The sequence below is a fragment of the Carya illinoinensis genome, chromosome 12 (assembly GCF_018687715.1).
Source record: "Carya illinoinensis cultivar Pawnee chromosome 12, C.illinoinensisPawnee_v1, whole genome shotgun sequence".
NCBI lineage: Eukaryota > Viridiplantae > Streptophyta > Magnoliopsida > Fagales > Juglandaceae > Carya > Carya illinoinensis.
Genome location: NC_056763.1, coordinates 22,630,049 through 22,656,719, shown reverse-complemented (window position 1 = coordinate 22,656,719; position 26,671 = coordinate 22,630,049). Strand labels below are relative to the sequence as shown.

Here is a 26,671-nt window from a genome sequence, read left to right as displayed (position 1 = left end):
TGAAAAAAAAGGGCAAACTAAACTGAGTAAGACAAACCGGTGGTTGACCTTTGGCTGGGGTAGGTGATAGACGATAGTAAATTAAGCATTTCGCTGATCTGAAACATGAAAACTTCTTCATCCTTCGGTCTTCATGATGGGTCTGTTTGAAAGTCGGTGATTTGATTGATCGTAATCGGAAGGGAAGAGAGATGGGTTGGCAAGGGTGTCAAGAAGTGGTGAATACAAAGCCTCTCTTCTTGGCTATCTACGCCACTGTTATCGTTGGTGTAGTCTTCTCGTCTTTCTATGTCTTTTCCGCAATATACTCTGCCAACTCTGAAGCTGATCCAAGCACCTCCTGGCTCTCCACCCGTTCCCCTTCTTTTTCAAGTATGCTCCTATGGCTTTCTCATCTGCTGCTTTCACCGTAATGTACTGTGTTCATGGATAAATGCTTTTTCTTGCTTTCTGCTATCACATGTATTTGGTGTTAGATTCGCCCATTTGAATCTGAGGGCTGCTTCTGCGAATTTTTTTGTTAGTTGTTGAAATTTTAAGAGGATAAGATTCTTGTTCTCTTGGGCTGAGATCGGTTTTGGAGTTTCAGTTGTGAAACCCATTACAATTGTATACCTCCATATTGGATAATCGATTCAGGACCTCAGCGCGCTTTTGGGTGGCATTGGAATTGTCTGACAAATGCCTCAAGCTTTTGTGTAGGAATTAAAAAAAAAAAATCGATTTTGGACCTTTTTGTTTTCTTCCCCTTAAATTGTTCGTTGGATGTGGATAAAAGCTGAGATCTTAGGATTGATTTCGTAACGGAACCTGTTCTGGAGGGAGCTAATATTGCCTAGATTTCCATTGTCAAATGTTTTGTTTCTTATTTCCGACATGGTTCGTCAAGCTCTTTCTCTCTCTCTACTGTCTGTCTCTGTGTACAACTCACTTATCTCAATGCGGATTTTCCAGATGGGGATTTTCCTCCTAGAGAACAAGCACCTAATTTTTCTCGACCAGCAACTATGGGTACAGATCGTACAGTACCTGTGTCTATACCAGGGCCTCAAACGATGTCGGTACCACCTGTTTGGGCAGTTCCTCCGCGAACTGAGAAAATGCCTCCTTTGAATACTTTTCGGCTGTCCAAAGAACTGGTTCAGCAGAGGGTCAAAGATAATGTCATCATAGTGACCTTCGGTAACTATGCATTCATGGATTTTATCTTGACTTGGGTTAAGCACTTGACAGATTTGGGGCTCTCTAACTTTCTCGTTGGTAAGCTACTTCTAAATTTCAGCCTTGTATAGTTTTTACCGTTTGCGTTTTGTTCAGATAGTCTTTTTATCGAAATCATACCAGTATTTTTGTTAGTGTACTGCTCTTACAGGTGTTTGAAATTGTTGTTTTAGGTGCAATGGATACCAAATTGTTGGAGGCTTTGTATTGGAAAGGCGTTCCTGTTTTTGACATGGGCAGCCATATGAGCACAATAGATGTTGGCTGGGGCTCTCCAACGTTTCATAAGATGGGGAGAGAAAAAGTTATTCTGATAGACTCCGTCCTCCCTTTTGGTTATGAGCTTTTGATGTGTGATACAGACATGGTGTGGTTGAAGGTACTTTTTTTATCTCTTATTTCGTGGTTCCTTTTGGCTAGGACCCCCTTGATTCATCTGAATTAGCCCAGTATTCACTTTGGCCAGAATAAGTTCACTTTGCTGGTGAAGTTTTTAAGCTATGACTTCAATCTTTATTTTAAGGTTTCTATGCTTTAGTTTTTTTTAGGAAGGATATCCTCTAACTTTTCCTATGCTACGAGTTCAGTTTCTTCTCTGTTTGTCTTGAGATTGGTTTTTATTGTTATAAGGAGTATCTTTAATGTCACTTGGTTCCTTCAGAAAATTACTGCCGGTCAAAGTTATTTTACGTTTTCTGTTATGTTCTTGAAACAGAACCCACTTCCATATCTTGCCCGATTTCCTGAAGCGGATGTCTTGACTTCTAGTGATCAAGTTGTTCCAACAGTTGTCGATGACAGGCTAGACATTGGGCAGCAAGGTGAAGTTTGAGTTAAATCAAGATCATGTTATTGTAGCGTTTCCTGTTTTCACTTCAGGATTCATAATAACCTCCTTTACCAGTTATGCAAGCATGAGCTGTTTGCACCAGCCATATGTGGGAGTTCTTTGTTGATGATTGTCATGCCTAACACTCTTTTACATATATCTAATGACATAAAACTGTGTCTTTCCCATACATTGGACAATTGGAAAGAGGTCCACTCCATTTTTACTTTTTCTTTTTTGTCCTAGCATTTAAATCAAAACCCAGCCAACCACTCTGGATGTCTTTCACACCATTTTAGGATGGCTTGGCAAGAGTATTAATCTTAATGACATTAAAAAGGATGAAATTAGTGAATTATGCTTTTTACCACAGAAAACATTATAGCTGGTTACTTTTTCAAAATTATCTTCTTCATGGTACTTCCAATATATGTACAATCACAATACAATATGTGTCGCATGTAGTATAAGGAGTAATCTAGTAAAAATTTGAAGTTCAAACCCTTTCCAGGAATCTCTCAGAATGGCATACTTGCACTCTTGCCCATTCCTTTGAATTTTAGATAGCAAAAGTCACATATGCTCTCTCTCTCTCTCTCTCTCTCTCTCTCTCTCTCTCTCTCTCTCTCTCTCTCTCTCTCTCTCATTAGTAGAACAAGTACCAGTCACACTTTCATCTCATTTGCTAATGCAAAAATCATTACTTCATATAAGTTACTAACTTGGATCTTTATAAACTTTCACCTCTTCAAATTTCATGCCTCAAGTAAGCACTAATACTCACAATATTTTTCTGCATGTTCAACAGTTAGTGGAGCCTACAATATAGGAATATTCCACTGGCGTCCAACAGATTCTGCAAAAAAACTGGCAAAGGAATGGAAAGATATGCTATTAGCCGATGAAAAAATATGGGATCAGAATGGGTTTAATGATATTGTACGCAGGCAGTTAGGACCACCTGTGGATGAGGAAAGTGGACTTGTATATGCGTTTGATGGAAATCTGAAGCTGGGAATCTTGCCTGCAAGTATATTTTGCAGTGGACATACTTATTTTGTCCAGGTAGGAATCCTGGAATCACTTTTTATAGAATGAAGATGGTCTCCTCTCTCGCCCTCTCTGTCTCCAAATAAATGCAGGACCTTTATTTCCTTTTCTAATTTTTTGAGAGGCTGTTATTGCTGTCAAAGCTTGGAAGAATCTTGGTTGAGAATATTAATATAGTGCAATAAAATGTTATCTAGCCTGCCCTAAGCCTTAATCCTATAATGGCAGGCCATGTATCAGCAACTCCGACTGGAGCCATATGCAGTGCATACCACATTTCAGTATGCAGGTACTGAAGGAAAGCGCCACCGGCTGCGGGAAGCCATGGTTTTCTATGATCCACCAGAATACTATAATTCCCCAGGTAAATTCTCTACAGGTTGCACCTCTCATCAATTTTTCTTAGGATGCATATGCTTATATAATCTCAGAGTCTCTTTTTTAGAAAACTAGTGATATAGCCTTTGAATCTTTGACATTTTATGAAGCCCCAAACCCGTATTGTGCCTCATAGCAACAGCTATCACAATAAATAGCCATGTTGTGGTTTTTCATTGCAGTAGTGCTTTCCCTATCAGGGCCAATTCATGTTGGATTTGGGACATTGAAAGGCTTTTTGTCTCATCATTTCCCATGCCGTTTAGACATTGGATGGGGTTAGAAAACTTTTTTTTTTTTTAATTTTTTTATCAGTAAACAAAATTTTATTGATCATAAGAATAGACGAAAGCCGAGGTATATGGGACATATATAAGAGTATCGCATGAGTGGGCTAGTTCAACAGGTTAGAAAACTATGTTATAAGCTTCTTCTTTTTTTTTTTTTTTGGTGTGTGATGCCAAATAAGTTTTTTTATTTTTATTTATTTATTTATATATATATATAAGTAAACGGTTAAATTATATTAATACGAATAGGCATAGCCAAGTACATTGGGGTTATACAAGAGATAACACCTATTTAGGAGGGGAGGTGTAACACCCCGTTCCCGTAGGATAGAGACGTTACTAACAAACATGATAAAATGCCCGGTAAAGAGACTCATTACTCTGAAAGACCTCATTTATTGAAAGAAACTTAATTGAAAGGATATAAATAGTCTTGAAACTTAAAACTGAATAAAGCAAAACATGAGCTAGTCTTAAACAAGACTAGTTATTGAAATGACATAAAAGAAACTTAATCCTTGTGTAAAAGACACTTATTCATCTCTAAGTCCTTATACTAAATCTACTCCTGGCCATCTAGCTCTGCATCATCATAATCACCATCTGTGGCAATCAACATAGAAGAAAACAAAAAGACAAACAACAAAAATGAGTCGAATACTCAGTAAATAATACATCATACCGTAAAATACTATCTAGCTTAGCATAAAATTGATTTTTAAAGCCTTATCGTAACTTTCATATAACATTCATGGATTAACATGAACGGAAACATTCATGATCATGGCAACATGAAGCGTGAATGCATGAGTAACTTGTTTATCTTGAATTGTACTTATTTCATGGTGAACCACGCTTGAATCCATGGCACCACATAACTTGTCATGTAGTGAAACACGCTTGAATCTGTGTTTCACTTATCTTGCTTGACGTGGAGTGAAACACGCTTGAGTCCGTGTTTCACTTATCTTGCTTGACATGGAGTGAAACACGCTTGGGTCCGTGTTTCACTTATCTTGCTTGACATGAAGTGAAACATGCTTGGGTCCATGTTCACTTAACTTGCATGACATGGAGTGAAACACGCTTGAGTCCGTGTTTCACTTAACTTGTGGTAACCACGCTTGAGTCCGTGGTACCGTCTTAGCATGACTATGGTAAACACGCTTGGGTCCGTGCTACCCTAAAATGTTTATCTTTCTTAATGCATGATAATTTTCTTGGACTTCATAGACTTTTCTAGCATGGCATATTCTTGTACATAGCATGGCATAACATGATATATTCTTGTACATGGTATAACATAGCATGACATGGCCTAACATGATTTAATCATTTTATGACATTTCATGGCATGCATGATCTCAAAACTACATGAATATGGCATACATGATCTGGCTATTTATCACATGGCATGCTTGACTTAAGTTATTGCATGAACAATACATGGCATACATGGTCTAAGCACTACATGAATGAAGCATGCATGATCTGGCTATTTTAATTCATAGAATACCTATCTTAAATTATTATATGATCATATCATGGCTTCCATGTGATTTTAGTAACATTCAATCCATCAATCAACAATCCATAAAAGCATAACACATATATATAGGCTTACTTTCATGTAAATCATCATAATTCATAGAAGTTCATGAAAGCGATCTAACCTTGACTTGGCTCTTAGCGCAACGTAGATAACCATCAAAACCATATCATATTATCATACCCAATTATAATATTTACATTACACATACATTTATATGATCATATTATTTACCTCTTAACGCTGCTTCCGAAATCTCACGTCGTAGCTCGTGACCTATACGAGGCACTAGACGTTACTAATCTTTCTAGAAAATGTGTCGTAGCAATCTAATTACTTAAAATCTTACCATATAGATAATCTAATAAATATTCAAATAAAGGTTAAATAAGCTAATATTATTCCAAAACTCATATAATGATACTTAATATTTTGTGCAAACACATAACTTAATAATTTTATAAAAACTAGTTAAAGGTTAATTGGAATATGAACTATGATAATAAGCTGAAACAATATAAAAGAATTCTTTAAAGTATGCTTAAAAGCCCTTAAATATTTTCTATAAAAAGGGTCTAAGACTAATTTATTTAAGTAGATAAAGTTTCTGTAAAGGTGATGTTTTCCTTTTTTTTTCTGAAAATATAATCTGTCCAATAAAATCACTAAAACAATTGCTGAAATGTAGTAAAATCAAGCCCTAATTTAAAATAATATGATAGCAACCACTTAAGAAAACAGGAGGCCCAAGGCCTAAGTGAGGGGCAGCCCACGTATAGGAACATAAAATAAGGCATAGGCACTTAATGGCAGGATTGTAATTTTAACTAAAGGTTCTTCAAAAAGATGATTACGGGGGCTTTAAATGGCATAAAGGTAATATAAGAATTTATTTGAGGGGCTATTGGAAAAGTCTAAAGTAAAGCAAATGAAAGAGTCCAGGAGGCTTACGGGAATGGCTCACGCATAACATTGGAACCAAAGAAAGAAAAAGAAAAAAAAGCAAGTGGATGTGCGATGCTTTACTGAGAGGAAGCTGAGGCGATGATAGCTCTGGGTTGACTGGAAGTGACCGGCAACACCACTGGTCTTCTCGGAATGGTGATGCAAACCAAGGGAGAAGAAGAGAGAGAGAGAGAAAATCTATTAAACCGAAACACAGAACAGGGAGAGAGAGAGAGAAGATTCCGGCGTGGGCTTACCGGAAGGGAGTGGGTTCGACGGGACTGGGCTGGTCGGCACTTTTTGTGGCGGTTTCCGGCGAGTTGGCTGCTTTGGTTGGCTGTGAGAGTGATTTTCCAGGTTTGTAGGAGCTGTTACGTTGGGCTGGTGTGAGTTTTCTGCCTATCTTTGTGTGTGAAGAGTCTGAGTAATGTGGGGTTTTATGGAGAAAGGGTTTCTTATTTACGTGGTCTTCAGAAGGAGTTTAGATAGGATCTGATTTGAGTGTCGTTCTGATCTCAGAATCTTTTTGAAAACAATTTGAAATCCATCCGATAAAAACAAGGAATACAAGATAAAGGAAACCTCTTTAAAACTCTACTTAATCTGGTTTATTAACTTATTTAACAAATAAATAATTATAAGCATCTAAAGAAAGATAAATAAGTAATTAATAAAAGAATAAATAAAATAGTAACATAACTAAATAATTTCTAACTGAATTAATCTAACTTCTAGGTTCGTATGTTACAGGAGGAAGAAATAGAAACAAGAAAATTGTGAAAATCGAGGCCATTGAAATCTACAGATTTGGCCTAAAGAAAAAGAATTCTAACAAATAATAATTTAATCTCCTCCAATGAACGCTCCCTATCTTCAAAGGCCCTGTCATTGCGTTCCTACCAAATGCACCATAGAAGACATAGGAAACATCTTCCACAGGGCTGAAATTTGTGAGATGCTGCCGAGGTTCACCCGACATGCCATAGCTCGACCATTGTAGCAGGCATAACCCAGGCTAGTTCTACCCATCTAAATGCATCAACCCATAATGCTCTAGCGATCTCGTAATGGAGTAGAAGATGATCCACAATCTCCTCACTTATTTACACATACAGCACCATTCCACCATTATCACCCCACATTTCCGTTAGTTATCCATTGTCAAAATCTTGCGCAGAGACGTTGTCCAGGCAAAAAATGCTGCCCTAGGGAGGGCCTTGTTTCTCCAAATTCTTCTCCGTGGGAAGTAATTATTCTGTGGTTGTGTGAGAGCCTTATAGAAAGAACGAACTGAAAATGTACCTTTCCTAGTAGGTGTCCAACACAAACTATCAGCTCCTTGAGTGCACGGTCTCATAGAGTATAAAAGCTGAAAAAAATTCGTAAAATTGTTGACTTCCCAATCTTGGGCCGCCCTAGTGAAGTTCATATTTCACTAGAATAAATCCCCAACCCTCTCCATGCGCTCTGCCGCTGAAGCTTATTTCTCACGTGCAAGTATGAAGACTACAGGAAATAAGTCCCTGAGAGCTCTATCTCCACACCATATGCCATACCAAAATTTAGTTCTTGAGCCATCTCCCATCGCAATTCTAGTATGATGAGCAAAGACTCCCCACCCTCGCCTAATGTGCTTCTATAAACCCACACCATAAACCCCGCTTACCTCCTTAGAGCACCATCCCCTCCACAATCCTCCATATCTATAATCAATCCCAAGTAACGCCCGGTTAAACACCCTCAAGTTTCTAACTCCCAAACCACCATAAGAGATTGGAGAGCATATCGTTTCCCACTTGACCAAATGAAATTTAAATTCATCTCCAAATTTGCTCCAAAGGAAGTCACAATGCAGTTTTTCAATACATGCCGCCACACTTGCAGGAATTGGGAACCATGATAGAAAATAGGTAGGTAGATTGGAAAGAGTGCTTTGAATTAGAGTAATCCTACCACCTTTTGACAAATATAATCTCTTCCAACCTGCCAATTTTTGTTCAATTTTCTCAATTATTGTATCCCAAATAGATTTAGCCCTAGAGTTGGCCCCCAGAGGAAGCCCAAGGTAATTCATAGGGAAAGAAGAGATCTTACAACCAAGGGTGTTAGCCAATAACAAGATTGATGCAAATAGGGAGCATGGTACCCAAGCGGAATCTACTCCTTAAATCGTGGGGGGGGATGAGGACCTTTTCAGCTGCTAGAATCCTTATCGATTCTTATCTACTTTTTTCAAACTTTTGTTGCTTAGTTGATAATTCTTTCTTAATTTATTCCCGCAAGACTCTGTTGCCATATTGGCAATCCCTTCCTAATTTATTTCCTGAATTTTAGCACATGTAATCCTTTAAATATGGTTTTCATGGAGAAGAAAGGCAGTTGCCGATTTTGATCTTGAACTTGAGAATGAAGCAATTTCATTAACAGAGAGATTCTGTTTGCGTCTTATTCCCTCTTGAACATCAACGTGAGGTTGGCTCTTGAGACTTGCACCATTTTTGGCATCAGAGACAGGTTTCCTCCTCAAGGAACTCAGTGTTTCATGCTTGTAACTCGCAGTGGTAATTCTTACGATATGGCGAATAACCAAAATCCAAACACTGATCTACCCCAACTACAAGCACAGATCACCCAACTCGCATCTGTCCTGGAACAGATCAATCAAAGGCTGGATACAATGGAGGAACGTCGAAATCGAGATGAGGTTGGACCTCACAATAGCAGGGTGCGTAGGCCTCCTCCGGAAGATGAAGTAGATGGCAGTGAAGGGAACGAAGAGGATGAGTATTACAAGGAGAGAAACAGGGGATTTGGTAATCATGAAGCGCGCTTTGGGCGGAATGGTCGTGAATTCCCAGGGGATGAGGAGGACGTAACTTCGACCGTCAACCTCTTGATGAACTAGCCAAGGGAATGAAGGTAGATGTTCCAGATTTTTTTGGAAAACTGGATCCCTATGCTTTTGAAGATTGGTTGACGGCCATTGAAGATTATTTTGATTGGTTTTCTATGTCTGAGGATAGAAAAGTTCGTTATGTCCGTATGAAATTAAAAGGCCATGCACGAGCTTGGTGGGGTAGTGTGGAAGAACAACTACGCCGTACTCAATGTGCGTCGGTTTCTAATTGGGAAGAAATGAAGGAGCGGCTGAAAGAGAAATATCTGCCTATTGACTACGAGCAAGTTATGTTTGAAGAGATGCTACAACTGAGGCAAGGGACATTGACTGTCGACCAGTATACAGACCGCTTCCATGAATTGACCGTTCGCAGCAAGGTGGTGGAAAATGAGCAACAAACACTAGCTCGTTACCGCACGGGCTTACGTAATGAACTGCGAAAAGAGATGCTAATAGCACGGCTCTTAAGCGTCGATGAAGCTTATCAATTGGCCTTACGAGTCGAAAAGCAACTTGGATTTTTCAACGGGAGACGCATGTCAACTACGGATCCCAGGCAGGAACGCGCACCAACACAACCATACCAAAAACCACCTCTGCCCACTGACCAGGGTAGACACGCTGTGGTGGGTGACCAAAGAGGAAAGGGCAAACTTACCGGCGACGGACCGCAATGCTACAAGTGCAAGGGGTTTGGACATTATGATGTAGTATGTCCTACGAGAGAAAAAAAATTGGCCTTTGTATGTGAGAAAGAACTCAGAATGCTTGATGCAGTTGAGGGAGTTGAGGAAGAGGAATTTGAAGAAAGTGACAGTGAAGATATAGAGCACTTGGGAGCAACTGATCTGCCCAGTTGTGTGATCCACCGAGTTTTGACGGGCACTAAGAAGAAGATCCAAAGTGATAATTCTGATTGGCGACGCACCAACATTTTTCATACTCGTATGGAGCATGGTGATCGTGCGTTAAATGTTATCATTGACAATGGGAGTGGAATGAATGTGGTCTCTAGTGATGCAGTGGAACGTTTGGGTTTGACAGTTGAAAAACACCCCACCCCTTATCGAGTAAGCTGGGTCAATGAAGATAACCCCATCTTGGTAAAACATTGATGTTTGATGAAGTTCGCATTGGGAAGAAGCTATACGGATGAAGCCTGGTGTGATGTAGTCCCTATGACCGTTTGTCATTTATTATTGGGTCGGCCTTGGCTCTATGACAGAAAGGTGTTGTATGACGGGTATGCCAATTCTTACTCTTTTAAATTTAATGGCAAGAAATTCGTTTTAGACCCTTTGCAGATTTCTGAGTTTGACACAACCAAAACAAAAGAAAAAAGAGGTTGTTTCGGTGTTAACCATTCGACAGTTTACTCAAGCTCTAAAAGGAGAACAACTAGTGCTGTTGGTAGTGAATCGAGAGACTAAACAGGAAGATGGTATTATCCCCGACGAATTTACAAACATGCTGGAGAAGTTCCGGGAAATCATGCCCGATGAGATGCCAAAACAACTACCACCGATGCGAGAGGTGCAACATGCCATTGATCTAATCCCAGGTTCTTCTCTACCAAACCTACCACATTACCGTATGAGTCCCACGGAAAATGAAGAACTGAATCGACAAATCCAGCAGCTGCTTGACAGTGGATTCATCCGAGAAAGTCTTAGCCCTTGTGCTGTACCAGTTCTACTTACACCCAAGACAGACAATACTTGGAGGATGTGCGTCGATAGCCGAGCGATCAACAAAATAACGGTGAAGTACCGATTTCCTATTCCTCGACTTGACGACATGCTAGACTTATTGAGTGGTGCATCCATCTTTACAAAAATTGATCTTTGTAGCAGGTATCATCAAATTCGAATCCGTCCCGGAGATGAGTGGAAGACGGTATTCAAAACCAAAGATGGCTTATTCGAGTGGTTGGTCATGCCTTTCGGACTAACCAACACACCAAGCACATTTATGCGTGTCATGATGCAAGCACTCAAACCTTTCTTGGGCAAATTCGTAGTTGTCTATTTTGATGACATCTTGATTTTCAGCCATTGTTTGCAGGATCATTTAGACCATGTGCAGCAGGTCCTAGAGACATTAAGAAGAGAACAGCTCTATGTAAACCGTGGCAAGTGTTCTTTTATGAAGAATCAGGTGTATTTTTTGGGGTTCATTATTTCAGACCAAGGGGTTGAAGCCGATCCTACCAAGGTTCAAGCAATTAGAAGTTGGAAGTTGGCCTGCTCCTCGCAATTTTTTTGAAGTGCGCAACTTTCATGGACTAGCGACATTTTATCGGCGTTTCATACGAAACTTCAGTACCATCATGGCCCCCATCACTGAGTGTTTGAAGTCCAAAGTTTTTATGTGGACTACATCTGCCAATAATGCATTCACTGAGATTAAAAAAAAGATGGGAGAAGCTCCCGTTCTAAAGCTCCCCGATATCTCCAAAATATTTGAAGTTGCATACGACGCATCGCATGTAGGTGTGGGAGGAGTACTCAGCCAAGAAGGACATCCTATCGCCTTTTATAGTGAAAAACTTAATGAGGCCCGTCGACGGTATTCGGCATACGATATGGAATTTTATGCTCTGGTTCAGACTCTTAAACATTGGCGCCCTTAATTCATAGAGAATTTGTTCTCTATACGGACCACAATTCATTAAAACATTTGAATGCTCAAAGTAAGCTGAACGCACGGCATGCTTGATGGATGGATTTTCTGCAGCAATTTGACTTTGTCATTAAGCATAAGTCTGGAACTGAAAATAAAGTAGCCGATGCCTTAAGCAGGCGACCACATTTGCTAGTGGTGTCATCGGTTAATACTATGGAATTTGACAGTCTGAAGCAACAATATTCTACAGATACAAACTTTGCCGTCATCTGGCGTTAGCTCGTGGAAGGCACGGACGTAGCTAAAAATGAATTCTCAGTGAAAGATGGCTTTTTATTCCACGACAATCGACTATGTATTCCGTGTGGCTCTTTCAGAGAATTTATTATTTCAGAGCTTCATGGAGGAGGTTTAGCAGGGCATTTTGGTGTTGATAAAACATTTGCCATGGTCTCCGACAAATTCTTTTGGCCTTGACTACGGCGCGACGTGCATAAGGTCGTGGCTCGTTGTAAGATTTGTCAAATAAACAAAGGCACCAAACAGCAAGCGGGTCTTTATACCCCTCTTCCAATTCCAGATAGGCCTTGGCAGCACATTAGTATGGATTTCGTGCTTGGACTACCAAAGACACTACGGCAGCATGATTCCATAATGGTGGTAGTGGATCGCTTTTCAAAGATGGCTCATTTTATTCCTTGTCACAAGACTTATGATGCATCCAAAACAGCGGCATTATTTTTACAAGAAGTGATTCGGCTGCATGGTGTTCCATCCTCCATAGTGTCCGACCGGGATGTTAAATTCATGAGTTATTTTTGGAAGACTTTGTGGGCCAAAATGGGGACAAAGCTGCTGTTCTCTAGTGCATTTCATCCTCAAACCGACGACCAAACCGAAGTAACCAACCGAAGTGTAGGAAACTTATTGAGATGTTTAGTAGCAGACCATGCAGCAAGTTGGGACTTCGTGTTACCACAGGCAGAGTTTGCTTTCAATAGCTCTGTTAATCGCTCCACTGGTTGCATGCCATTTGAAGTGGTATTTGGCTTTCGCCCCCACACTCCGTTGGACCTCCACTCTCTAACATTGCCCTCTAGACCCAGCGAAGCTGCGTTGGATTTTTCTAGTTACATGAAGGACATTCATGGAGAAGTCAAGCGGCTTCTGACCCTCAGCACGGAAGCATATTCCAACGCTGCAAATACTAGGCGGAAGGACAGACAATTTCAGGTTGGCGACATGGTTCTTATCCGCTTAAAACCTGAACGTTTTCCTCCTGGGAGTTTCAATAAGCTACATGCTCGGTGTGCAGGACCTTTTAAGGTGGTTAAGAAGTTGGGTCCTAACGCCTACGTCATTGAGTCACCTGCTAACTACGGGATCAGCCCTATTTTTAACATTGAAGATCTCACTCAATTTCATGGTTCGGAAGAAACATTGCCACTAGCCTCGGATCTAAATACCCAACAAGATGCAGTTATTCGCGTTCCCAAAAATACAGCCCCAAGAGATGAAATTGCGTCGATACTCAACCACCAGTTTGTTACTACTCGGCGGGGAGGTTATTACAAGTTCTTAGTACAATGGAAAAATCGTCCCCAGTCTGACTTTGTTTGGCTACAAGCTTCGGAGCTCAACCGACTTCACCCAGATTTGTTTGCTGCCTATGTTCTTCAAAACTTGCCGGAGTCAAGTTCTTTTGAGTGGCCGGCAATTGATGCAAATAAGGAGCATGGTACCCAAGCGGAATCTACTCCTTAAATCGTGGGGGGGATGAGGACCTTTTCAGCTGCTAGAATCCTTATCGATTCTTATCTACTTTTTTCAAACTTTTGTTGCTTAGTTGATAATTCTTTCTTAATTTATTCCCGCAAGACTCTGTTGCCATATTGGCAATCCCTTCCTAATTTATTTCCTGAATTTTAGCACATGTAATCCTTTAAATATGGTTTTCATGGAGAAGAAAGGCAGTTGCCGATTTTGATCTTGAACTTGAGAATGAAGCGATTTTATTAACAGAGAGATTCTGTTTGCATCTTATTCCCTCTTGAACGTCAACGTGAGGTTGGCTCTTGAGACTTGCACCAAAGATATTACGAACGTTGCCAACTAGAACTAGTTTTGACTTGGATAAATTCACTTTCAACCCAGGGACCGCCTCAAAGCAAAGTAGGAATGCCCTTAGTGCTTGAATTTGGTTTAGATCTGTCTCGCAAAAAATAAGTGTATCATCTGCAAACAACAAATGGGAAATGTGCATAGTACCTCGATGTGTGTCACCGACCAAAAAGCCAACCAAAAATCCACTGTTAACCATCACTGAGATCATTCTGCTAAGTGCCTCCATGACTATGACAAATAGAAGTGGGGACAAAGGATCCCCTTGCCTTAAGCCTCGGGAACTGTTAGAAAAGCCAACTAGGCATCCATTCACCAAAATTGAGAACCGCACCTGTCAATATGCACCATCTAATCCATGTGCACCATCTCTCCCTAAAACCACATCTCCCCAGCAAATACAACAAAAAATAAAAGTTGACATGATCGTAAGCTTTCTCCATATCTAACTTGCACAAGAGACCCAGCTTACCCGCTTTGATTCTACTATCAAGGTATTCGTTGGCGATGAGAACTGAATCTAGGATCTGTCATCCTTGTACAAATGCATTTTGAGGTTTCATAATGATCCACCCCAAAACTCCTCCCAGTCGATTTGCGAGTACCTTGGAAATGATCTTATACACCCCATTCACAAGGCTAATGGGCCTATAATCCTTAACCTCCGATGCCCCATCTTCTTGGGAATAAGTGTAATAAAAGTGGCATTGAGGCTTTTCTCAAATTTTCCCACCGAAAAGAATTCATGAAATACCTTTATTAAGTTCTCCTTCACCACTTCGCAGCAGGTTTGGAAGAAACCCATAGAAAATCCATCAGGCCCTGGTGCTTTATCTTTTACCATCTTTCTTACCACTTCATTAACGTCGGCCTCCTCAAACGGCCTCTCCAACCAGGTGACATTCTGCTGTTCAATGGACTCAAGAGTTAGCCCATCGATCTTTGGCCTCCACTCCTCAGGTTCGGTAAGTAACTGCTCAAAATAACCAGCCACATGGTCCTGGATCGCCAAATAAGTGAGCTACATCATGATTTAAAACAGGAAAAAAGATGTGAGAGCACTTTGTCTGCCCTCTCTTCTTTGTCTCATCTAGTAACACACAATTCTACTCTGCAAGGAGTGGGTGTTGTTAAGTAGGAGAATGGAAATAACAAGAAAGTACTTACTAAAAATTAAAATGGAAGAGAATGACAATAACAAGGAATTGGTCCGATTTTGTTTAAACTGTTCAGTGGCTTTCCCTCTTCAATTGTATAGCTAGAATACTAGGAAACCAGCTCTCCTCTAAAGAAGACCTTTTTTCCCTTCATTGTTTATGGGATGCATTAGTTTTGTTTTGGAGGACTGCCCTCTTACTCATAGGTGTAGGTATTGTACACATGCACCCAAACTTCTTTTTAACATTACTGATCTCCCATCCTAACCAAATGGTGCCCATTCCCATTACATATATATCCCTAGTCAATGACCAAGTTTGCACCAAACTGACAACTGGAAAAACACATTTGAATAAATGGGCACATGTTCTATTGACAACTGGCATGCATCCTTTATCACGGAATGCTGGATAAATATCACATTATCATTGAAGTGTTTTTTCTTTGTGAAAAATTTGCAGGAGGTTTCTTGTCGTTTAGGCCATCCATTCCAAAGAGCCTGTTACTAGATGGGGAACATAATATCGGATCACACTTTTCTCTAGTTAATTACCAAGTATGTATGTGTGGTTACCTAATCTAGCCGAAACCTTCCATTTGTTTGGATATTGCATCTCATACATTATTTTTTTTAATGACTCTTTCAGATGAAACAAATAAGGACAGCACTTGCTATTGCTTCATTGTTGAATCGTACACTGGTGAGAACAAGTAAACCTTTGAGACATATCTCACGTTTTATGGTAGTCTTTATTACTCTGATAGATTAGTTGCATTAGTTCATATGGAATTGGAAGTATTTTTTCCTTCATAATCATTACTGTAGTGGCCCATTCACTCCAAAGAGACAGAAAATTGAGTCCCACAAAATTCTAACCACATTGCTGTGGAGCAACAGATGATCAGTAGTTTCTTTTAAGAATCTGAACTTGCTATATATGCACCTTATGACAGCAATACGATGCGTAGTATTTCCTTTCAAAACTTCCACTAAAGACTTCCAATTATGGTTTTAATTTATTTTATTTTATTGTGAAGTGCAATCAAATTGATAATTTGACATGAATCTAAACTGTATGTAATAAGTTTGTTTTATAACATGTCACTTCCATTATGCTTTTGGAAAAGTGTGGTAAAATGATGGAAAGCATGTTGGAATGGACTTTTTATGAACAACTTGAGCATCAAAGAGGAAAACTGGAAGGAGCCTATACTTCCATAATTTAGCATGTGTGATTAACTTGGTTTATTTTAGCTTCTGTTTTGCATCTTAACTCAATATGTTTGCTTTGATAGTCTTTTAAGCTATTCTATAATAAATCATATGGGTTTTAATCGGGAGACTGAAGAGTCACATGACTTTTTGATTGTTCCTGTGCACTGCAGGACGGATTTAAAACCATTGGCTTATCTCTGAATTGATGGTCATGAAAGCATTTTTGCTTGGGCAGCATCGTGTTATTTTATTCAATTAGTTACTAAATTTGTAACAACAAATCTTGTAGAATCATTGGATGGAATTTCGGCCGATGTTTGTCGCTTTTTCTTTACCTTTTTTCAGCAATTGAGTTTGGGTGCTCTTATTAATTGGTTAGCTTGCTCGAGATCTCTAATGTCCCTTAAGGTTGTTTATTCCATAAATCATATACGGTTGCATCACCAGTTTAAGTTAGAGAAATGATTTGTTCCTAGTATGTGCAAGCCCCATGCACTCCTTTTGAAAGAAGTGGGCAAATCTGACACCCACATGATAAATCTACTTTTTAATGGTGGTACTTTTTTTTTCAAAGAGAATGCGTGGGACTTACACGCACTAGGATTCTATCTAGATAGTTTTCCTGTTCATATTGTGTATTTTGTTTCATTCACCAGGCTACTAATAAAATTGTGCTACCATTGATTGATAGAACGGGAACCTCCATGAGAATAAGAGGAGCCCAATATGAATGTTGGTTTGGGTAGTGGGCAAAATATGCGTACTATCATGTAGGACAGAAGTTTGACCCTAGATAAAGCCTAATGGTGTAAAAATATTCCTTATAGGGAGCGTATATATCCCAGATTTATGTATATGTCCAATAATATGCATGGATGTCCATAATGACTAGCAAGCAGACGTGCACTCTTGTACAATCTCATGCATGGGCACACACCACATGTACATATTAGAAGAGTCTACTGCACAGAATCATGTGACTGACCGCAAATACTGAGGTCTAAGTTTTGTTGAGTTGATTGATTTTACAATTTTCAATTCACATGCTAGGATCATTTATAGTGAATCTTTTGGTTTCCTTTTTAAACTTGGAAGTGAAGTGAAAAAAAAAATGTCTATGGAATCTGAATGGGGATGGTCAGCCAGCTGGCAAGTGAGAAGTATTATTGATAGATTATGACGGGAATGCCTCATGGAATAATTTTCCTTGAGCAATAAGTCATTTTGAGAGTGATCCACTAAATCTATCCTCAAAATTTACCTGTCAACATAGGGCCAAGATGTTTTGCTTTGTTTATATATACTTGCTGAGTGGTATCATAGAAGTTAGTAGATGTCGATCTGGTCGAGTTTCTTGTTCACTAAATTACATTGCAGTAGTCATCATTTTTGCTGTTAATTGAAGTTTATCTTTGATCTCTGTTTTGTGCATTTATTGTGTGATTTTTAGGTCATGCCTCCACTATGGTGCAGGTTGGATAGGCTGTGGTTTGCACACCCTGGAATATTGCAGGGTTCCATGACCAGACAACCTTTTGTCTGCCCTCTAGACCATGTATTTGAGGTACTTTCTTTATGTTGAAGATTATGATTACAGTTCTTTGTTGGAAGATTCTGTTGTTATTCTTTGATATTGAAGCAGAAAATCAACTAGATTTCACAAACTACCCATGAATTAAAAAAGTGGTGGATGTCATGGCTCTTACAGCTAGAGTTTCTCCTTATAAGAGTAATCACTTAATGGTATTTCAATGATTCACATGTTAAGCTTCACATTCTTGCAATGAATTATGGCATTCTCTACCATTGAGCTCTAGCTCAAATGACACTACTTCTTCTCCCACTAGTGAGATGGAGGGTACGGTTGTTTGTTCAAAACACTACAGATCTTGGTGCCTTTTATTCTCTCTTTAACTCTCAATTTGCAAGTGTAAACCTATATATGCACTTTTTTCATAATACCACTCTGGTCTATAACATATTATAGGGAACTATCAATTTGATGTGCTGGTTGAGTTTGTTTAGAAACTTATTTCTTAGTGTGAATTGTCACAAACCAGGGCACCAAAAGGGTAAATCATGTCTAGAATTGTCCAGCCTCTTTGTCTTGGTAAAGAGTAGAGGATCATCTTGGAATTTGCATTTACATTGGGTAAAGAGTGGGAAAGTCTGTCCATTTTTTATGTTCATTAAGTACATATACAATGTTTGTAGTTCTAAGTTTACATTCAAATCTTATGACGCTCATCTTGGTCTCATTGTAATCAGATATTATAGTTGAGGGGTTAGCTCTGCCGTGGTTTCTAGCAATGCATCAGTATGGTTACATAAGCAAGGAAACTTAACAAATATTTTTATTGTCTATAGATTTTTCCAGAAACATAAGGATAGATATTAATAAATTGGAGTTTGGTGTAGAGTTCTTAATTAACCTAGGGCTTTGCTACTGGCCCCAATATGGTAATTTCTTAGTACACCTCTTACAATAATTTAAGTTGTGTTGCTTGTTTTATGAGTCAAACCTATATCTTTCTGACTTCAAATTCATTCACTATCAGCTAAGCATTCTTATTTTTCTCATAATCACTTTCAAGTGTCTTTGGATTTAGAATTATTGCATAGGTTTATAATGAGGACAATATATGATCCAAACATTTTCATTTTTCCCAGGATATAGTGTTTGAGTAGAACAGCCAGCAATTTGTCCTGTATAATAACAATTCTTCTGTAAGCCCTCTTTTCTGCCTATCCTAGCGAAAAGTGGTGTAAGAAGCTAATCACTTGGAAACAAGGATGACTGAAAGGTTGCAAATCATAATGAAATACTCTTTGGGTTCATCTTAGAAGAAAATATCCGTACTTTGTGTCTTTTATAATTGTCAGCTGGCAAGCAATTGAGAAGTCACAAAGAAATGTCCTTTGGGGTGGGAAATAGAAGAAGTTGGAATCAAATACAGTTGAAGCAAGTAAATAGTTTGGCTAAAGTTCAGAAACCTAACCAATCCAGTGTTTATTTGTCACTTGAGGGAGCTATTTCGTAGCAAATTTCTTATAGATTTTGTAAATCATAGATAGGAATGAATGATAAAGGATTTCAATGTCCATGTCAACTTTGTTTTTATTTGCTGTCTGCTTTCTAATGCAAAGGAATATGCACTGTCTGCAGGTAAATGTCATGTTGAAAGAAATGCCAAAGGAGGAATTTGGCCCTGGGATCGATATTAGGGAGTACACTTTCCTTGACAATCCATCAATGCCGAAACAGGTAAATTAGAATGGGTTATCTTAAAATCATCAGGTCACTTTTTCTTGACCTGTCACTCAGTGCAGACGATCTTCTCTCTTGCTGCTTGTTTTAGGTGAAAGAGTCATGGCTTGATGTTCAGCTTTGTCAAGAAGGAACCCGAGATTGTCGTGCATCTAATGATACCAGTTCGCGAGGCGTAATCAGATTTCCAAAGCACAGCAATGAAGAAACGGTATTCTAGATTTCTATACAAATTATTACTGAATTCAAACCAACTCCAAACTCTTTAATTGTTTTTTTCTATTTCAAAGAGGACTCTACCCCAATTTTTATCACATGCCCTTACTTGTGACAGGAGAATTCCGTTTACAGAAAGAGTTTGGGTGTTACAAAAATCTCAGAACCAGACTCTAAAACGCATCCTCAGATAAACCTATACATAAAAATTAAAAAAAAAAAAAAAAAAAAAAAAAAAAAAAAAAAGAGAGAAAGAAAAAAGAAAGCCTAAACAGACTTTATACAAACCTATTTTATACATAAATAAAACCATACAAAAGTTATTTACATTTCAGATACCCACTTTCCATTTTCACCATGCATAAAAAACCTCTTGCTACCCTTGCAATACACCTTGTATCAAGGTACCGAGTTGAAACACCTCTAGCTCCATGTTTTGCAAAACAATAGCCACATAATTTACCTCCCTATATAGATGAAGTACTCTAACACGTACAATCTGCAACAGCACCAAAATTTCCTTCCAAATATCTTGTAATACCACATATTGTAAAGCTTTACCTTGTAACCAATCAACAATCATTTAGGAATCAGACTCTAGCTGCACAGAAAACAACCTCCGTTGCATACAACAGTAAGCCATCTCAGACAGCCTGCAACTCACCTCTTGTATTAGTACCCGTGCCATAACTTGCAGAAAAACCAGGTACAAAATTAACTTCATCATCTCTGATAACCCCTCCACCACCACAACTCCCCAGGTTTCCAAATGAACTTCCATCCATGCATAGCTTCTGTGCTGGACTTAACATCATGGTGTTGTCGATCTGATGGTTCTCTTTTCTTACTAAGGGCTTAAATTTATGGTGACTTGGTCATGACTGAAATAAAAGATATTACATTGCCTGTTTTCTAGTACTTTCAAATCATTTAGATGTGAAAACATTTGATGAATATCAATGACTTATGAATATTTCATATATATACTTGTTTGAATGTCATTGAGCATTAGCTTCACACTGCCTTAGTCCTCCCTTAAGAAGGGGAAGAGGGTAAAATCATGGGTTCAAGACCCATTGTGTATAACTTATCGAAAAAGTGTCTAGCGTTCTAATAAATTATTTATATATAATGATTGTGTGTGGATATGCATGTGTATGTCCATTCTTGGTTTTCTGGAAAAATGAACACCTTCATGAAATAAGTCGGAGACCCTTAGGTTAACTTCTATTGGACTGGTATTGTGTGATCATGACACAGTATCATTTCTATCTTTTGCAATGCTCATCCCCTCAATATCTGACTGAATATGTGAGATTTTACTTGTATCATACAGTTCAAGGCAATATTCTCCTCATTCAAAGATGTGAAAGTCATTCAGTTCTCTTCAATGCAAGATGCATTCCTAGGCTTCAATGACAAGGCAAGTTTTTTTTTTTTTTTTTTTTCAATATTTTTGTCCCCATGTAATTGTTTTTACTTTACTTTCGTATAATGTACTGATTGAATGTTTGTCTTATTCAGACAAGGGAACAGAGATTCAGGAATCGTGTGAAACGGTATGTCGGTATATGGTGTTGTGTGGATCATCACACTCCGGGACACATTTATTATGATATGTACTGGGATGAGAAACCTGGTTGGAAACCAATGCCACCTAAAACTCCAGAAGATGATCACCCACCTTTGTGAGGCTCAACCTCATGCTTATGTTGGTGAGATACTGCAAGAGCAAGGGAGACAGAAAGAGCATCCAGAGCTAGTTTAGTTCCCACAAATGGAAACGGCTATTCACATTTTCAGAAGGCAAAAGAGATTATATCCAAGTCGATTAACTCATTTAGTACATAGAAATGAGATGGAATGTACATTCTGTTACAATAGAAAATTTATTATTTGTAAGAAGTTTTCATCAGTGAAAAAAGAAACGGAAGCTAATAATGATTCCACGGGGAGGGTAATATTTCAAATGCTTCTTCTCATCAATGTTATGAACAAATTAGTTTTGATTAATTACTATCATGCTGGACATGTTTTTCTCCTGTTTCTCTCTGAGCCATGGTCATGTCCGCTATCAGTATACAGGGTAAATTATAGCCCCTTCTTGATCAAGTAAATTATAGCCCCTGTTCCAGTCATGAACTAGATGAAATAAATCAAAAAATGGATTTTTGTTCAAGAATGAAATCTTATTAGAACTGTCCATATCCAGTTCATCCTTCGGATATCACATCTCGAATATAATGAAATAGGATAAATTGAGACAATATTTTGTAAATAAGTAATTATCTTGAATATATTAACTGTTTCTTTCTTTTTCGATTGCCTAGAAGGAACAAAAGAAACATCTTGTTCTTTCTTCAACAATTTCTGATCTCTAATTGACCTCTCAGTAGGATTCGAATGCTTCATATTTCTCTTCAATTTTTTGTTTTGGCTATGGCTAAAAAAATTGGAATATATCCTCTTTTTTGGGTATTGAGTTATAAAAGTAATGAATGTTGTTCTAGTGAAATATCAATAGAAATAAAGATAAAGAATTCGATGTGGTAGAACTTGAGGAATTCTAGTGTAAAAAAATAATCATGCCAAGACATTTTAATGTAGAATTTGGCAACAAACTTGACACTTCCGAAGTTGAATTCTGAGTTAAAGTAAGGCAAAGTGTTATAGACACAGAGATTTCAAGAAAATAAATTTATAAATTGATGTGGTTTCATGCAATTTATTAAATTAATTGTATAATCTGACATATTACATTAAGCAATGTCAATTTATAAATTTTTTTTATATTAACATTTTGTAGTTAAAATATTTTTCTAATAGTTTTGCTACGTATAAATAAAGTTGTATATTAATTTGTTCGTATTCAAAATTTAAATTAGCATTATTTTCAATAAAATTTACTTTTTGATCAATCATATTATATTAGTGTACATATTAGTGTACAGTTGTACTTTTAATTAAATTTTTCCTTTCTAAAATAAAATAGAGTTTCGGAACATAAGAGTCGACTCAATAACAGCGAAGGCACAAACAGTCAATTTCATTAAAAGACCTTCATCGACTGGTATCGAGTAAACCCTTGGATAAAATGCATAACCAAGAAACAGTAGCGAGGCTTAAATAAAGGGTATGCGCAGTCGTGCAGTCAAGGCCAACATAACAGGCACGTTCCTGCATCGGTTTTTTTCCTTCTGCATCAGGCCAATAAAACAAACATCAAACACCTTCCTGCATCAGTTTTGTCCTCAGAGAAGCTCTCGTTGCCCTACTAACAATGTTCATCAGCAACACGTATATCCCATCTTACCCAACATCTCCTCTCTACTTATCCCAAAAGCTAACAATTTGTTCTGGCTTCGTTCATCTTATTTTTCTTCTGCTTTGCAACCGTTTGAAGAAACGTCGCAAAGAGATCGACTTGTACAGGATGCTCGCTTTTACAGTGTCCTTGATTTCATTAAATCCTCCACTGTAGTACCTAACATTGTAACTGCCTGCATTGGCCATTGCATTGCTCTAAAGATAGGTTCTCTTGCTCACTTGCCCATTTCCACCTCTCTTCTCACTGTGTATTCTAGAGCCAGAGATTTCGGGTCGTCATTGGCTTTGTTTGATGAAATTCATAACCGGGATGTGATCATTTGGAATGCTATGATTACTGCATCCGTTGAAAATGGATGCTCTAGTGCAGCAATTAGTTCTTTTATGGAGATGACTGAAGAGGGAACCGGGTTTGATTCAACAACTCTATTGGTAGTCACATTGGCTTCATCCCATATGAATAACTTGAGACAAGGACAAGCTCTTCATGGATTGGGCTTCAAGGCCGGGATGCTTCTTGAATCTATTCTATGCAATGCACTCACAGACATGTATGCAAAATGCGGTGATTTGAGCTCTTCAGAGCGTGTGTTTTCATGGATGGAGTGTAGAGATATTATCTCATGGAATTCGATTATAAGTGGATGCCTTTATAATAATCGTCCTGAAAAATCTTTAATGTACTTCAAGGAGATGGCTTTTTTTGGAGAACGAGCAGATAGTGTAAGTCTGTCTAGTGCTATTTCTGCATCTTCTTGTCTAGGAGAGCTGATTTTTGGTCAGATCATTCATGGTTGGGGAATTAAACTGGGTTATGAGAACTCCCACATTTCAGTTGCCAACTCTCTGAATTCTTTATATTCTCACTGTGGAGAGATTGAGGCTGCAGAGACTGTGTTCAGAGAAATGATATACAAGGACGCTGTTTCATGGAATGCAATGATTGAAGGATTTGGCTCAAATGGAAAGATTTCCGAAGCATTTCATCATTTCCATGAAATGCAAATAGCGTGGTCAGTTCAACCTGACAAAGTGACTATAATTACCTTAATCCCACTTTGTGCAGAAAAAATGCTTTTGAGGGAAGGAAGAACCATTCACGGATTCACCATTCGTAGGCAGATGGGATCAGATTTATCAGTAAAAAACTGCCTCATGAGCATGTATTTGAGATGCAACCGTCTAACAGAGGCTGAGCTCTTGTTCAGTTCAATGATAGAAAGGGACTTGGTGTCATGGAATACAATGATCTCCGGATATTCCCAGAATGGCTATTCTGGAGAAGCTCAAGATTTATTTAGGGAACTCCTCCGTTACAATCCAAAATGCAGCTTGTCAACGCTTTTAGCTGTACTCCCTTCCTGTGATTCATATGAGTCTCTCCACTTTGGTAAATCAATTCACTGTTGGCAATTGAAATTGGGATTTTCAGATGATATTCTTGCAGTTAATGCCCTCATGTACATGCATATTCATTGTGGAGACATGAAAGCTGCTTTCTCATTGTTGCAGAGAAATTTTGTAGCAGCGGATATTGCTTCTTGGAACACTGTAATTGCTGGCTGCACACAGAAAGGCCATTTCCAAGAGGCTTTAAACACTTTCAGTTTAATGAGACAGGAAACCCATATCAGCCATGATTCTGTTACTCTTGTTAATGTCATATCAGCTTGTGGGAATCTAGAGTTGTTTTCTGAAGGGAAATCTCTTCATGGGCTTGCTCTCAAATCTTTAATGGGATCAGATACTCGTGTGCAGAATGCTTTAATTAGTATGTATGGCAGATGTGGGGATACTGACAGTGCAAGATCAGTGTTTGATGCCTGTCCAAATCGTAATTTATGTTCATGCAATTGTATGATCTCTGCTTTTTCTCAAAACAAGGATGCTAGAAGAGCACTGGAACTATTCTGTGCTCTTGAATATGAACCTGATGAGATCACCTTTGTTGGAATTCTCTCGGCTTGTACCCAACTTGGAGTTCTAAGATATGGAAAGGAAATTCATGGTCATGTGTTACGACTTGGATTTCAGGAGAATCCTTTTATTTCTGCGACTCTTCTGGATATGTACAGCAATTGTGGAAGATTGGACATTTCAATCCAAATATTTAAAAATATACAGGAAAAGTCTGTAGCAGCTTGGAATTCCATGATTTCTGCATATGGATATCATGGTAATGGTAAGAAAGCAATTGAAACGTTCCAAGAAATGATCAAGGAGGGAACAGTGGCGACGAAGAGCACATTTATAAGCCTTCTATCAGCCTGCAGCCACTCCGGGCTTCTCGATGAAGGTATCTGGTATTATGATCATATGTTCGAGGAATATGGAGTGGAACCTCTCACTGAGCATCACATTTGCATGGTTGATATGCTGGGTCGATCAGGTAAGCTCCATCAGGCTTATGAATTTATTAAGCAAATGCAAACCCAACCTAAACCAGGTGTTTGGGGGGCTCTGCTTAGTGCTTGCTACTATCATGGAGATCTTGAGATGGGAAAAGAAGTAGCAAAACTTCTTTTTGAGTTGGAGCCTGAAAACGTTGGGTATTACATTTCATTGTCGAATATGTATGTTTCTGCTGGAAGCTGGAAAGACGCTGTGGAGTTAAGAAATACAGTTCAGACTCAACGGTTAAAGAAGCCAGCAGGTTACAGTCTCGTTGATGTTGGTTTATGGTGATGAGTCATAATTCAACAATTCTAAGTTCTAACTTCGTGGCTTTTTCTTTTAAATCTTTTTCCCTTTCTAATTTTTTGTTGTAAAGAACAAACTAATTGATGTTATGATGTATCATCTTGAAAAATTACATCTTTACTACAATAAGAATGTCGTGTAAGATGAATAAATACGGTAAAACTAAAAACAAAAAATACCCACGCAGTTGCCTGCGAAGTGTCATGATTTTAAATATTATAAAAGAAAAATTATTTTATTCTCAAGTCAGTATACAGAGCATATCATTTAAATTATTTAAATAAGAAAACTGTTATAGACATAAAGAGATTATACAAAATAAACTTACGAACTGACGTAATTTCATGAAATCTATTAGATTTATTTTATAATAAAAATCACTTTACAATCTGACGTATAACATAAAGCCACATCAATTTATAGATTTATTTTTATATAATTCATTTATGGCTAAAGTGTTTTTCTTTAATAATAAGATTTTAAATTTTAAATTTTAATTTTTAAAATTTAACTTCTTATATTATGGGAATATTTTATTAAATAAACTTACAGACTTGAGAATAAAAAAATTTTTATTCACCACCTTCTGCCAAGTTTTCGTAAGATTATGAATGGTGAACCAAGTTGGAGAAGTGACGAATTCATCTGTGATGCATTAGAGTAAGTAGCAAATGGAGTCGGCCGGTGATCCAGGGCTGGGAGGTGAAGTGATTTTCTGAGAATGGAAGAGAGAGGACGTTTATGAGAAATCACTTGGTGCATCTCTTTTTTTGAGAAAACAGTATCAAGTCGGCTTGTTACTTTCTCGTTGGAAGGTATAAAACAATATTTTGCACACCATTCAGACCGAAGATGCTCCCTTTTTCTTTCATGTGAATC

General features: G+C 38.2%; 2 protein-coding genes across 2 annotated transcripts; both read left to right on the top strand.

The window, feature by feature from the left end:
• On the top strand, positions 1-21,811 carry LOC122289584 (arabinosyltransferase XEG113-like). The gene is made up of 13 exons (XM_043096722.1): positions 1-372; positions 955-1,260; positions 1,395-1,600; positions 1,937-2,042; positions 2,859-3,115; positions 3,329-3,464; positions 15,527-15,621; positions 15,713-15,766; positions 17,732-17,845; positions 19,448-19,546; positions 19,641-19,760; positions 21,102-21,188; positions 21,290-21,811. The coding sequence occupies exons 1-13, from the start codon at positions 192-194 to the stop codon at positions 21,455-21,457; spliced, it is 1,929 nt and encodes a 642-aa protein (XP_042952656.1). The 5' UTR covers positions 1-191; the 3' UTR covers positions 21,458-21,811.
• A 945-nt stretch (positions 21,812-22,756) lies between these two features.
• LOC122290009 (pentatricopeptide repeat-containing protein At4g19220, mitochondrial) lies at positions 22,757-25,847 on the top strand. Its single transcript, XM_043097515.1, has one exon. The coding sequence runs from the start codon at positions 22,901-22,903 to the stop codon at positions 25,775-25,777; it is 2,877 nt and encodes a 958-aa protein (XP_042953449.1). The 5' UTR covers positions 22,757-22,900; the 3' UTR covers positions 25,778-25,847.
• The last annotated feature ends 824 nt before the right edge of the window (positions 25,848-26,671 follow it).

Bases quoted from the DNA above. Each gene is read 5' to 3' on its own strand.
- LOC122289584 (XM_043096722.1), top strand. From the start codon at position 192: ATGGGTTGGCAAGGGTGTCAAGAAGTGGTGAATACAAAGCCTCTCTTC. The intron at 1,601-1,936 runs GTACTTTTTTTA...TTCTTGAAACAG, and splicing joins CAGACATGGTGTGGTTGAAG to AACCCACTTCCATATCTTGC. The intron at 15,767-17,731 runs GTGAGAACAAGT...TGTGATTTTTAG, and splicing joins CATTGTTGAATCGTACACTG to GTCATGCCTCCACTATGGTG.
- LOC122290009 (XM_043097515.1), top strand. From the start codon at position 22,901: ATGCGCAGTCGTGCAGTCAAGGCCAACATAACAGGCACGTTCCTGCAT.